Here is a 15352-nt window from a genome sequence, read left to right on the forward strand (position 1 = left end):
AAAACGTAAATAATAAAGCATGTATATTAATCTAATTAAAATTAGCTTCACTACATGTATTACGTTGGAGCTTATGTCCAGTTGTCCTTTCATTCGACCAATCAAAACCTTACTTGCAAAATCATGCCAGTGATTTTAAAAGAATTTGAAAACATTCGGGATTATGCTGAGGATATACGAAATGATTCGGGTGAAGTATGCCGGAAACTATAGCAATATAAAATTTTATATAAAATTAGTTTCAAGACGAAAAAAAAGTGATGGTATAGCCATAAAATCTGTTTATACTAGTATACAATCCAGAGTTTATTATTGCACTTTTCCCCCTGTTTTTTCAATGTTGAAATAGACCAACAAGTTCGCCTAATGCATAAATAGTCTCGCCCAATATTTTTAGAATTTGTATCTCCCGAATAACGCTATAAAAGGCGAAGTGTAATTGGTCGATATTTAAATTGTTATTTGTAGATGAAATGTCACCTGGACATGGGAGTCCACGCATTGCTGTTAGATCTACTGATAGATCCAGTAGAGCTAATTTTAATCAGATTGCATGTGTATACATGTGAATACAAAAGCATAACGAATAATTTAAACTATGCAAGCAAATATAATTTCCCTGGACACCTGTATAGCCTAATATATTGAACTTTAAAACAGTATTTTAGACTCTGCTGACAGGGGTATCAGATGACACCCCTCCCCAGCCTATGCTCCTGTTTTGTTCAGTAAGTGTCAAGGGGTTCGTTTTGTAATTAACTAGTATATTGAACATTTAGGCCTAATGACTAACCAGAGGCGACTTTTCAGGGTAATTTAGTGTTGAATATTGTGGATGAATAATTTAATTTAATTTTTTTTTTCTAGAAACAAAAAATAATTTTTTTTTCTAGAAACAAAAAATTTGACCATGTGGGTGGGGATGCGATTTTTGGTGTGGCCAGCATACGTATTACGTCAGTAAATTATTTATTTATCATTTATTTACACACATTTAACACCATAATAATTCATATTTATATATAAAAAATAATACATTAAAAATAAGAGAGCAATATTTGGAAGTGTGAACTGCGTCCCACTTCAACCCCATGTGATCACATCTGGAATATCCCAGATCTAATAATAGTAACATCTAAATGTTGACATCTAGATATACGGTCAGTCTTTCTTTTTTAAAATGATAAACCATGTTTTCTACAAATGTACATAATTGAAATATTTTTCTATATTTTAGGATATATTCATTAAAGTTTCACTTAATAACAATCAAACTCATTTACTTGCATGTATTTAATTTATTCGCTATGCTTTTGTATTGGCGATATAGGTGCTTTGTTATTTATGTTTTTAATCATTCATAGATTTCCATCGACATTGATATGAACATACAATCTTTAAATGAGGTTGAATTATCTGAGAGACTGGTTTTTGTTTTACAAAATGTTCCAAGAAAGTCATAAATACTGAAATTGCACCAAGATGCAATGCTGTCACATGTTATTGTTGTGTGAATTTCACTCTCTTAATGGCGGCCGTACGGTTACACCATCTATCGACAATGTCATAAACTGCTGGGCAACAATCGGAAAAACCTGTCTATGTGTGTACAAGGCAATTTGGTGGGTCTAAACGTCAAATTTGGGCAAAAATAATACAGATATTTGGGTAAAATAGGCTAACATGAGACCTTTTTTACTGTGTACTTCCATCATTCTACATTCAAAATTAGTTGTAATCCATGTAAATATGTGTAGTGATTCATTTGCAACCCCTTATGTAGGTGAATAAATCTTGTTGTCAATGTTATTTATAATCTAATTATTGCTTTAGCATTAACTGGGGTGGCTGGAAACTGTTGGAAATTACAGACGGGGTATAAGAGAATTTGGCTCTGCCCACAGGGATATAAGGGATTTGTCCAACGGCAAACAACCAATTAATTTAAAGAATTTTACATGAAGGCGAGATAATAGAAGTTGTAGAAGCATCACGAGGGGTATATGGCTTTTTATGTACCCTCTGTGAGCTCTTTTACCCCCTCGCCTTCGGCTCGGGATAAAAGAACACACAGAGGATACATAAAAAGCATACATATACCCCTCGTGATGCTTCTACAACTTATATTATCCAGATTCAGGCATTTTTGTTTAATTCAGGCAAAAGCCAGCCTGTCCTCCTACAAAAATGGGAGGGCTTACGCCTATATTTATATATATATATATATATTTTTATTTTTTTTACTCTGTTAAGGCCTACAAAGAAGAGTATTTGCAGAGCTGGAGAAGTGAAGGACTGAATGCCGTCATTGCTCCAGTTTATCCTTGTCCAGCTGTTCTACTCAACAAAGCTTCATTCTTAACAGGTTATTAGTTCATAGTGAAAACTATTTCTATCTACTGTATACATGCAGGGTTTAGTTCTCAAATTTGACTTGATGCCCATGACTTTGTTTTACCAAAAATTGGGAATTTTCAGTTTCATTTCAAAAACATCTCATTAAAGCTAAGTCAAATTAATAATCTATTTTGCATTATAAAATGTTATAGGGGAGGGAAGGGTTGTTTGTCAAGAGTTATGAATCATTTTCAAAATATATCTTTATATAATAATAAAAAATGGTAATTATTTACATTCAGATTTTGAATGTTTCACTCCAAAATTGGGAATATAAAATGACAGCCTTTGGAGAATGGTGGGCAATGGTGCCGATTATCAGAGTCTAGAAACATAGCTGATGAAACCATGACATGTCAGGCTTACATGGACTTAACACATTTTAAACAAAAGTTCTCTTACTATGATTTACTTAAAAATTGCAATATCATACAGGCTATATATTCATTAATTGCAAACATTGGTATCCTCTAGCAAAAACCATGATGTCATTAATAGTGGTTTTAAAGCAGTGTTTTTTTTAGCAAGTGGCAGCAAGGTGATAATTTCCTGTGGTTATTACTGTCACCATCACTGCCTACACGTGTACCTTGCTTACAATTATACACCTCACTGCTCTTGGTAAATATAACATAATATTGCTGTCTACTTTTCTCACAGAGCATCCTACTTTCAAAGGTAATAAATAATGTGATGAAGTAATTAATGTCTTTTTGCTAGATTCTTAGACTTGGGGAACTCTTTTAAAATATGTTTATATCCAAACAAGGTTCAGACATGTCCATCTCTGTGTATGATCAGTTTTAAAGCCAAAAATTGCCTCAGTCCATATATCAAAGTCACTGGTGTATGCTGTCCTGTCTGAGGAAAACTGCACATAAAAGATGCCTTTCTGTTAATGGGAAAATGTAGCAAGTTTCTTCTGAAGACTACGTGTCAGAATAACCACGTTTCACATCAGATGATAGCAGAAGAATTCCAGTGTTGTCATTAAACAAAACACATTTTAATAGTTCATGTCATGAATTATTTGAGTTAATTTTCAGTTGCTGGTTCCATGTGTCAGCTGTACAACCTGCTGAATTACCCTTCCGGAGTTGTGCCTGTAACAAAAGTTTCTGCTGATGACCTAATAAATCTGGAAAATCCTAACGTGTATTCTCCACGCAACTTGCAAGAAAAAGTCATTAAAAAGGTAAGCTACTAGTACTTGAGAATCATTTTGATGGACTAGTTTATTAGGTTTTTTTTACTACGATAACAAAACAACAACAAAAAACAACTAAACAAAAATAAGTTATATTCTTTTAATTTTGTTTATATACGTGCAGGTATGTCTATGGGAAAGTGCATATAAACAATCTGTCGGCAGGATTCTTCTTATTCTGTGGACCAAGTGTCGAAATGTACTCCCCACAAAAAATAAAGAACCTAAGGGCGGTTTTTTTCCCCATTAATCATCTTTATCATGTATGCCAACCTATTTTAACAATATTTAAAATAAAATACCTATAAAATGTCAGAATCATAAATTAAACAAGAACCGACACCTGTCTTATTGCAATTAAAAATTGTGAAATTTAGATCATAAAGTGCTTAATTTTTAAAATGAAGTTTGGAGAGGGGAGTACAAGTACTTGACATCAAACAGCCATAGTTTTAAATATGCTGAAGTGTCATTAAAATTCCTTTGAGCTTTAACTAATTGAGTGACTTTCTTTGCAGGCGTGCGAGGGTGGCGAGGGCCTGCCCATTAGTGTGCAGTGTGTAGGTCTACCGTTCCAAGAAGAACTGGTGCTTCGGGTTATGAAGGACCTTGAAACCGGACTGAAGACAATTTGATTGCTGCATGCCGTTCAAAACAGACATGCTGGAAGAGAATTACCTCACTGGCAGACTTGTCATTATGTTTAAGACTCACTTTTGAACCTTTTTTCTCACATGCATTTTTACATAAAATCAAACTCATTAAAGAAAAAAAGTGGCATCAACTGCAAAATCATAGCAAACCTTCATGAAACAGGAAAAAGACCTTTGATAGCACAGTAGTGATACCTGTTTCAAAATAAAAGCTTAAATGATCGTTAAAAAAAAAACCTAGAAAAAAAGTCATTTTTAAATCCAATCTACTATTTTATGCAAAATATAATTTAAAGATCAATTATAAAAATGGTTGAGAATGATCATGGAATTTTATGATTAATTTTCAGGTGTTTAAGGAACATTCCTGAGTTTGGTGCATTGTAAGATGTTTCCGAATAATAAAATATTTCTACGATTAAACTTATTTTCTGGTTTAGGATATCAGTGTCTGTATATTCAATGTGTTTCTGGTCATCTTAATATTTGTAAGAAGTCAAACAGGATTTTGTCTTCAAATACTTTCGTATGTATAAAAACATTATATTTTTAGAAATAAAATGAAATTTAACCTAGTACAAATATTAAAACGATCAGCCAAATATTTTATGCAGAAAAATATATTTGATATGTAATAACAATTGTTAAAAAGTCTGTGTTAGTCGATAACATCTTAAAAAGCGCAGCAAACTCAGGAATGTCCCTTTAACTTAAATGTTTCTAAAGCCTTGAACACACTAGTCAATATAATTAACTTCAACTCGGCTAGATGACTGAATCATGATCCCATTGGTTGACAAGAGCTCAATTTCTATTTTCGTCCGTGGTTTTATCATCTTGCATGACTTCAATATCTGGCACCATTCTCAATAGGCCTTTTTTTCAGTTCCCAGTTTTGAAGTTAAAATTCCCAAGCTGAATGTAAATATTCCCAATTTTTCATTTTTTATTATATATATATCGGGGGTCTAGCTTGGGATTTTAAGGTGTAACGCAGACTTTTTCGGTGATGGACTAAAACATAGAGCATACATGCATTTACATCATATATTTTAATAATAAAAAAAAAAATTGTAATCTCAGGTGGTACGGAAGTACGTACCTGCATATATGGAAGCTAGGCCCCTGTATATAAATACATGATGTGAATCCTCCATTCTACTGTGAAGATGATGAAACCCTCGAACTGAAACCATCTTGAAGGCTTCTTACAGTTAGTGCCATGGGTCATACCTTTCTGGGATATTTCTTGATAAAGATGGTTACCAAAATCTGTTCTTTAATTTCTCTCTAAGATTGTTGAAATACCCCGGTTCTTTGTGGCGGTCAGTCTTTAGGCTAACCCATCAAGTTCTTTATTTGAGGGATAATCATCAACTTCATCTATGTTGATTAAGTCTCCTTAGCATTAACAGAGTAAGCATAGTGATTTCACTTTCCTGTGCGTACTTGGATACCTTTTAAGGGAGATAATTATTTCTAGTTCAGCTAGAGAGTAGAATTGCTCTAACTGGCCTCAGTGGCATTGGATATAAGGCTGGTAGGTACAGGGTTCGCAGCCTGGTACCGGCTCTCACCCAGAGCAAGTTTTTACAACTTGATGGGTAGGTGTAAGGCCACTAACCACTAACACTTAACTAACCCACTGTCCTGGACATATAGACCAGATCGCTGAGGTGTGTGCCCAGGACAGTGTGCTTGAACCTTAATTGGATATAAGCACGGAAATAAGTTGAAATGAAATGTACCGTATGCACTATTTACTACTCAAATTTTTACATGCAATTTTATGATTGTTTTGTTTTGAATTATGTTCGCCTATTCTTTGTATAGGCATTTGTTTTTACTATGGTATATACATGTAATGTATATTTATAAATGTTTTAATGTGTAAAATGTTTATAAATTAAAAATATATTTTTGCATCTATTATTCTAGATTTTTGTTAAAGAAAATGGAATCTATGCACTATTTACTACTTAAAATTTTATATGCAATTTTATGATTGTTTAGTTTTGAATTATGTTCGCCTATTCTTTGTATAGGCATTCTCTTTGTTTTTACTATGGTATATACATGTAGTGTATATTTATAAATGTTTTAACGTGTAAAATGTTTATAAATTAATAATATATTTTTGCATGTATTATTCTAGATTTTTGTTAAAGAATATTCTTATATGAAGGTCCATGGTGTTTGGTACTTTTTGGTAGAAATGTAATTCTGTTGGGTTTTAGCCAGTGACACATGACAAACACAGTCAATAACACGGGTTGCTACTTACTCATCTTCAAGTGACCACAGACGTAATGATGGTACCTTACAACACTCCTCTACTCTTAGATTAAACATATTCTTGTATATAATTCAATACAACACAAAACACAAAGAACTGAAAAAAAATCTTGGAACCGCGTTAAACAACAACAACAACAACAACAAAAATCCTTAGAAGCCGGAAAAGAACAATAAATATTAAAAAGAAAATAGATCAACCTGATACTTAATATTGAGAAACAAACATAGAGTAACCAAAATGTGTCCACATGAATTAAACTGTCTCAGATGTCAGTGTTATATTCTTTAAAATACTCTGGAGGTCTTCTTTCCCTAACTGAGAATCTTGTCACTGCTGGTCGCGGACTTTCTACTGAAGATTGTGGAAATTGTAACTGGCCAAAGGTCCTCTGTGTATCGATGGGAAAGTGGGTAGCTGGCACTGAAGATGGAAATACTTCTCGATCAGGCTATGCAACTGGGGAAGTATCTCCACTTCTGTGTGATGTCGCTGAATATGGTTAACATGGCATCTGACCACACATTTATCAGATAAAAGTACTTCACAGGATAGTGGACCTGTAACTTGGACTACAACAGCTGGAATCCACTTCAGACCATGGCAAAAGTTATTGGCATTCACCGTACCACCAACCGCAAATGTTCTTTCGCATGCTTTCTTGTCGTGATTCATCATCATCTCTGACTGATGCTTCTGGACTTTGCCTTGCAGATTGGGTACAACAAGTCCAGTTTGGTCTTCAGTCTTCGCTGATTCAGTAGTTCCGCTAGACTCTTCCCGGTGGTTGACTGCGGAGTTATCCTGTACTGCAACAGGAAATGATGCATCTTTTTTCGACACAGTCACCAGGAGTTTTAGCGATGCCCTCTTTCACTATTTGCATAGCCCTTTCTGTTGGCCCATTGCTGGAAGGATGGTATTGAGCTGTCTTCACATGGATGATACCATTTGACCTCAAGAACTCGGCAAACACCTCAGATGTGAAGTTTGTTCCATTATCAGGCACTAGCATGTCCGGAAGCCCATGCTGTGCAAAAATCACTCAACTTCCGAATGGTAGCTGTTGATGTTGTCTACTTTATCGACCCATTTCGAAAAGGCATCGACGACCACAGTCTCGAATTCAACTAGTTCACCTTGAACTTCCAATTCACACAACAGTGGAGCAGTCTTCCCTTCCTCATTTGCACTGCACATCACTGTGTGGACTTCATCCTCACTATCATCATTACCAATGTTCTTTACCTTGGACTTCCACCTCACCTGATGACATTTGACTCTAACATGGCCTTTTCGGCCACAGCAAAAGCAGTTCTTGTCATGAAACCCACACTGCTTTGGATCATGATCTGCTCCACAATGAAAACAGTATTTCATCAGTCTTCCATCCTGGCGTCCATCCAGACGTCCACCACTTCTTTTCTTCTTTTGAAACTGCTGATGTCCCTGATACTTGGACTCATCCTGGACTTTTATCACACCACTTGCTGATTGCATTACAGACATCTGCATCTCTCTGACATTCCTGCATGCCGCTTCGTGAAATTCTGCAATCTGGAATGCACAGTCAATTGTCAGTTCACCATCCGGAACAGTCAGAATCTTCTCCTGGATTTGCGCATCGTTCATCCCAGCAGTGAATCTATCACGGACCAGAGAGATGCCGCAACTTCGCCAGGAACATTTGAACACCTTCATCTATCTTACGACTTCTAGAGTTGAACAGCAAACTAGCACTAGCTTTAGAAAGTTTTGGTTTAAAATGATTCTTGACAAGGCCACACATAGCTGTGAAAGTCTTTGTTTCGGGCTTGTCTGGGAGACACAGACTTTTGATAATGTAAGTCGATGACCCAACATTTGGACACAGGATGCACCCTTTTTTTCTTGTTATTGTCAATGTCGTTAGCAATGAAAAAGTTCAAATATTTCCACATATTCTTGCCAATTTTCACCTTCTTTGCAAATATCCGAAAATACCAGCCTTTGTTGCAATACACAGGTAAATATAATGATTCAGCACAACAGCAGACAGAATAACGTTTGTGGTGATGTGTTACACTTATATTAAAAAACAGTTTGCTTATAATGTTCCATTTTTGTTTTACCTTTAAGAAGTAAAAAATGCGAGATGTAGGTATAATTTTTCTGATGGCGATGGCGTAATTTTAAAACTTAAATTTAATGTTAAAAGTTCCGTGTTTAGATCAGTTACTCACAAACAAATCCTAAGTTGATGAAACTTGGCTTACAGTTGCACTTGTAGATGTTCATCACAGTGCACCAAAAACGTTATGGTAAGCGACACATTTAAACAAACCATGATCAAATGGTATCTAAAACCACAGTTACTATTAACACCACAGATTAAACATTTAAAAGAAACCACACATACATGTACAGGTATACAGTGGCCTATCAGTGCAATTTTATTTTTAAACACTGACTTGCACTGATGCATTCCAATGATATACGTGTACATACTGAAGCAATGCTCAGACCAAATCCGGAAATATATTTGCATACGTTGTCTGCTGTTTCACTCCGATTATTTTATCTTTGACAGCTTTGTAGTGGCAATTTTTAGACTGAAGTTGACAGGGGAACGCATGTAGTTTGCAAACGTGTAAATTGTCAACATTGAAGACTCTCTTCGTGGTAATTCCAGCCCATGCAAATGTGGTACTTTAGTGTAGAATAGGTATATTCTGGCCAGATTTAGTTAGTGCATTTGTTTAAACCACCGGCCTCTGTGGCGTCGTGGTAGGCCATCGGTCTACAGGCTGGTAGGTACTGGGTTTGGATCCCCGTCGAGGCATGGGATTTTTAATCCAGATACTGACTCCAAACCCTGAGTGCGTGCTCCGCAAGGCTCAATGGGTAGGTGTAAACTACTTGCACCGACCAGTGATCCATAACTGGTTCAACAAAGGCCATGGTTTGTGCTATCCTGCCTGTGGGAAGCGCAAATAAAAGATCCCTTGCTGCTAATCGGAAGAGTAGCCCATATAGTGGCGACAGCGGGTTTCCTCTCAAAATCTGTGTGGTCCTTAACCATATGTCTGACGCCATATAACCGTAAATAAAATGTGTTGAGTGCGTCGTTAAATAAAACATTTCTTTCTTTCTTTCTTGTTTAAACCAATATCCTGGGAGAAAGGGCTGGACAACAAGGGTTGTCTTTTTTCAGAACATGTTGCCTTCAGGCAGGCAAATGTGTATACACAAATCAACTGATATTAATAAAAGTGGGCTGTGGTGAGATTTAGATAGAAATACCCTGTACTGTTGTACATAAGAGGACCATGTATTTATACATGAATGCCTTCAGTTTTATGTTTGAACCATTCTGTATACTCTGTAACAAGTGTGAGATGGAAAGAATGTGTTTTATTTTGTAACCAAATACCTCATAAATTGGTTGTGTCTATTAAGATCATACAAATAATCTGTTTACTTTATTAAAATGCTAATAAATGGTGGTCTATTCAGTTGTTACTTTCTTCAATTGGCCTTGATATTATAGTATATATTAATACAATGATGTAACATTGAGAAATATGTCTCTCCTCTCCAGTCTTTGAGAGACTGTCACTTGTTAGGCGTTGCAAAGATGTGCAGGGCGGGGGTGGGGTAGGTTTGAAATGAACAGATAGTGTCTTTCCTAGCTTGTTTTAGCATGTCCGTGTGGCACCGTGCCTCAATAGTCTAGCGCCATCTTGCCTTTATCGGCGCCATGCTGCCGTTAAATTAAACAAGCCTTTTTCAATAATTAATTCTACAATTGTCTTTATAAAACACTCAGAAATTACGATTAATTAATGAAATATCTCTGTTTTAAATTTTCTTGTCATTCATTTATTAAAGCAAGTACATTAATTATATTTAGTTTTATTTCAATGAATGTTTGGTCTTTAATGAAAAAAAAGTACCTTGAAAATGGTTATAATTCTTCAAAAGTGTTCAAAGTTTATCATGCATTGCCAAATTTCTAGTCCAAACACTGACAAAATTTGCAACATCACAGTGTTTAATAAATAATCAAAATTGGCATAGTCTTTATCCTTGACATTTTATACTAGCCCGAGTACTCTGACTGTAAGAGAGCTAGGCGGACATTTGGACAGTTATACGCTCTCATTACAGTCGGAGACCAACCTATGCATTTTTTTGGCAATTCCTGACAACCAAAAAGTTGGCAAATATTCCCGCTCTAATAGCACACCAATCCTATGTTTGACGTCAAATACCTTTACATCGATCATTTTCGAGTTAACTGATAAAAAAAATCCACATATTAATCACTAATACACATACTACAGAAACAAATCCGACAGTACCCACATTCAGCTACGCTTCGTGACACTCCGTCGCCATAATTACAAAGCTCGGCGATCTATTTCGAGACGTAGATCACGTGATCGCCCACTGGGCGATTCCGCCTTGTGCAGCATTTACAGGGGCCGTCTCATACCAAGTAAGTTACACTAATCTAAAACTCGTAAAAGTAACACACACACACACACACACACACACACAATATTATATTCACCTTTTCTCCAGGTGAAAAAGTCTTTGATCTACGACTGGTATGCCTGCTTGGCGTGTGTACCACTCTCTGTCGCTTTGGTGTTTGTCGGGCACTTGGGGTGGCTGGCAGTTTTGTGGCTATGTATGAGCCTGGTTTTTTAACTTTTCTAAATTTTATCTCCACAGTTGACAATTGGGTTTTTTTTTTGTGTCCAAGGAACGAATCGTCAAACTACATTGGAGACAGACGAATAATTATATACTTAAAGATGTTTGCTCTGTTATATACTAGTATATAAAAAAAACCCAGACATCTAAAAACTGCTTCCTCAAGACAGCAAACAGCTTTAAGTTTTTGTAAATTATGCAATCGCTAGAGATACTTGATTGGAGTAGATACACGTAAAACCGGGAGGAATTTCCGAACAGAACAAACGTTCAGAAGATGGAGTCGGACGCTTTCGCCAAATTACCGGACAACATTGTACTGGAAATTCTCAGCTACTTACCTGTTAAAGATTTATGCCTTTCTGGCAGGTACTACTCCAGTTTATTATATTAAAGTATATAATTAGCATTCTGACTTCAGAATATTCTGTACCAACCGGGTGACGGGACGATCCCACTCGGAACCCTTCGGCAGAATCCGGGCGATTGCGATCCTGTTGCATTTCCGGATGCTAATTCGCCGTGTGTGTGTGTGTGTGTGAGAGAGCTAATGATCTTCTGTAAATGCTAAAAGATGTATTGCAGTTGTCCTCACCATGCCCAATTAAATTAGGCAATTGCTAATTTTTATGCAAAATGGCTATAACATCATCATAATGATCATTAAACATCAGGGTTGGAACTTAACGACGGCACCGATGGCAATTGCCGTCGTTGAGAGATAAATTGCCGTAGGTAGAGAGCTTCACCGACGGAACTTTTGTGCCATCGGAAAAGCTCAATAGTGGTAAAATGTACATTAAGTACCAATATTTTACGTTTGAATGTTTGTCTACATACAACAAAATAACCTTTCAGTTTATTTGCTGCAAATAAACCTTTCAGTTTATTTGCTGCAAATGTCACTTTAAATGACAAAATTACCATAGGCAGACTCAAAATTGCCGTCAGTGGGTCCCTTTACCCATGGAAATTCTTTAAAAAATTGCTGTGGTAGACAAATTCTTATGTTTGAGCACTGTAACGTTTTGTCTTTGGCTACTAAACATGTCCTTAAATTAACATCTTTTTAAAAGGAATTTTAAAGGAATTACTCAACTAAAACTAAAATTTGTTTTAGTGCGAGCCTTGCTGCAGATTGATTGCAGAGTTAAAAACTATAATATTGTATTAAATGATTGTGGTCTACTTTCAGAGTGTGTGCTAGATGGCGGCGAATTGTCCGGGACAACTCCTTGTGGCGCCATGTTGATCTTCTGCCCTACAGACTGAACCTGCCCAAGATGTGGAAAGTACTGAGAGCACACTTTTCAGAATGCCTCCTCACTTTCCGACTGAGAGGCTTCCTCGATCCAAGTGGGTTCAAATACAAACTTCAGTCTGCCGATAGTTGTTACATTGTTATAAAAGATTCTGTTCTGCTACTGGTATTAATGGGGGAAAATCAAATGGATATCCTTTACGATTATACCTCAGAATTGTTAGATATTTGACGTACAACAGCAGATGGTTAATAAATCAATGTGATCTAATCACCAAGTGGCAGGGAATATGGAGTGCTTTATTTGTGCTGCAGTTTTCGATGCATGTTTTAGAGATCGCTACACTGTACACAAGTCTAAAATATTACAAACTAGTTAGTAATCAATCTTCAAATTGATAGCAAATGTCTTTGATGAAACCTTTTTAAACAAAATCTTTGCCAAATGGTGGTGTTAAGCATGGTACGTCATGGACGTGATGGCACGCTTTATGATGCAGTTAATTTAATATCACAAAAAAGCTTGGTCCATGATGTCATTCCAGCACATATATGAAAAGATTAAACAAAACAAACTTTCACTTTTAATGTTACAGGTGGTACGAAGTGGAAGAAGCATTCACTGTCGGATGCCATGCTTGGAGAACTTCGCGACAGATGTCCCCGGATTAAATCTCTTCACCTGGAACAGTGTAACACGGACAACTTGACCAGTGACAAACTGCCGAGCAGCCTCACTCAGCTCACTCTGAGAAACTGCTCCTGGCAGCCGCGCTGGCTCAAACCCAGCGACCAGATCCTCTCAAACCTGAAGCATCTCGACCTCAGTCAGACCACACGGGTGGACAACTTCGATGCAGAAGATATTTCCACATTTTCCAGTCTCGAGGAGCTGAAGCTCAATTCTTGTTACAGAGTGGGAGAAACAGGACTTGAAAAATTGACCAAACTGTCTCGTTTGAGAGAGTTGGAGATATCGGGCACTGGGTGCACCGACATGGCGTTACATCACATCTGTAGACATCTTGGTGACTTACGACGACTTAATATCTCCAAGTGTACCAAGTTCACAGGTTCTAGTATTCAGAACATCGGGCTATCGCTGAAATGTCTTGAATATCTGAATGTTTCAGAATGCACACAGCTGAACCTAGCTTGGCTTCAGTGTCTATCAGGTTGTTCTAAACTGCGCGAGATCGACGTTTCAGGGGTTAATCTCACTGATGAGGATGAAAAGGCACTTGGTAAATTCATTGCATGTGTTACAATGGTTAAAAAGAAATTTGATGTTCAAAGTAAACACAAAGATAGTTGAAAAATATTCATCCTGATACAGGTACCACCAGTGATATGAATATGTGATAAACATATAGTTGCTATATGACCTATTGGCTTCTGGTAGGTCATTTGCAATTTATTAATAATTTTGCATAAATACGCCTAAAGACTCCAGATGACAGAATATAAAAATCCATGTCCAGAAATAATACCAAATTTGTATTTCATATAGTACAGGAAACCTATATTTATACATCACTCAATATGTCTAATCAAATATGTGTATTTTTATAAATATAGAATGTATTGTTAAGTAGGGTAAGATTAAATGTTTTTAATGTAGTATTTGTTTTTAAAACAATTTTTCTTGAATTAATACCAATATATTTTGTATTATTATGTATCATAAATGAGGAAAAACAAATATTGCATAGATGAATAATTTTATTAATACAAATAATAATTAACTTAATTTCTTTTAATATATATATATATATATATACACATACAAGTATTAATATTCAGAAGAACAAGACTATTGAGAGTTGGTAATTAAAAGCAGAGTTACTTAGCAGGTCATATCTTTTAAAATGAACATGATCATGACAATTAATTTGAAATGTTTATACTGCAGCATGTACAGGATATATACATATATACATATATATATACATATATATATATATATACACATCATGGCCTAGATATATATATATATATATACACATAATGGCCTAGCCAGCAAAAGCAGGCGAGGTGCTTGCCTCGTCTGGAATTTATTTTATTTTTCCCACGACACTGATATTTATTTTACAGGTCTGGGTTTGCCTCGACGTTTTTTCTTCACTGGTTATGCCCCAGATGTATATTTATAGATATTACTATTTGTATCCAAACATGTATGTACTCTGTTGGTCCGTTTTGACTACATGTATGTAAATCAATTTGTATATTGATATTATATTTAATTTGTAACATGAAATGAATTTAAGTAGATTTGGTGTTTTTTTTACCCAGATACTTGTTAGTTGCATTGTTATAAAATTTATCTGAAATTTTTGAATAAACAAAAATAAACAGATTCCTCTCTTTCCATGTAGTTTAAGTGTTCTTCCTTCATAACATTAACAATTCCTAATCAAGATTATACCTTACTTATTTTTTAATGTGTCATTCAGGAATATCTCAAGAATGAAAGCCTAAAAACTATTAGCATCATGATGACCTATTAAAATATACACAAACAAATATGATTGTTATTTTTTTTTAAATACCAGTATGAAAATATATAATTTTGTTAAGAAGACATTGTTACACCTGACAGTATAGTAATGAAGTCAAGCTTTATATAGTTTCAGACTGAATAAAAGAAATAATGCTAATACAGTTTTCAGGATTTTATTCCAGGAATTTTCCTGGTCCCCGTTCCATGAAGCAATCTTTGCACGAAGATCACACCTTCGTGCATACCGTAGAAATGCACTTACGGTGATCTTAGAGCTCAGATCGCTTCGTGGAACCGGGGCCCAGGATTGTAATGTCATAAGCATACACACAAA

General features: G+C 35.7%; 3 protein-coding genes across 6 annotated transcripts in view; 2 read left to right on the forward strand and 1 right to left on the reverse strand.

The window, feature by feature from the left end:
- Nucleotides 1-4728, forward strand: part of LOC121375638 (fatty-acid amide hydrolase 1-like) — a 37786-nt gene extending 33058 nt beyond the window's left edge. The window contains exons 15-17 of the mRNA XM_041503187.1: nt 2254-2365; nt 3444-3592; nt 4123-4728. Of these exons, the coding sequence (XP_041359121.1) occupies nt 2254-2365; nt 3444-3592; nt 4123-4239 (378 nt within the window). The 3' untranslated portion in view covers nt 4240-4728. The remainder of the gene's footprint in view (nt 1-2253; nt 2366-3443; nt 3593-4122) is intronic.
- A 119-nt stretch (nt 4729-4847) lies between these two features.
- On the reverse strand, nt 4848-9422 carry LOC121375919. The gene is made up of 2 exons (XM_041503628.1): nt 7624-9422; nt 4848-7262 (listed from the first exon to the last, which is right to left on the reverse strand). The coding sequence occupies exons 1-2, from the start codon at nt 8252-8254 to the stop codon at nt 7231-7233; spliced, it is 663 nt and encodes a 220-aa protein (XP_041359562.1). The 5' UTR covers nt 8255-9422; the 3' UTR covers nt 4848-7230.
- A 2084-nt stretch (nt 9423-11506) lies between these two features.
- On the forward strand, nt 11507-15175 carry LOC121374979 (F-box/LRR-repeat protein 12-like). Of its 4 annotated transcripts, none has more exons than XM_041502150.1 (3): nt 11507-11623; nt 12450-12610; nt 13112-15175. In XM_041502150.1, the coding sequence occupies exons 1-3, from the start codon at nt 11532-11534 to the stop codon at nt 13828-13830; spliced, it is 972 nt and encodes a 323-aa protein (XP_041358084.1). In that variant the 5' UTR covers nt 11507-11531; the 3' UTR covers nt 13831-15175. The 4 variants fall into 4 exon arrangements, with proteins under 4 accessions (XP_041358084.1, XP_041358086.1, XP_041358087.1 ...); XM_041502152.1 differs by lacking the exon at nt 11507-11623 and adding an exon at nt 11746-12041; XM_041502153.1 differs by lacking the exon at nt 11507-11623 and adding an exon at nt 11746-11985.
- The last annotated feature ends 177 nt before the right edge of the window (nt 15176-15352 follow it).

Source organism: Gigantopelta aegis, chromosome 6, assembly GCF_016097555.1.
Source record: "Gigantopelta aegis isolate Gae_Host chromosome 6, Gae_host_genome, whole genome shotgun sequence".
Classification (NCBI taxonomy): Eukaryota; Metazoa; Mollusca; class Gastropoda; order Neomphalida; family Peltospiridae; genus Gigantopelta; species Gigantopelta aegis.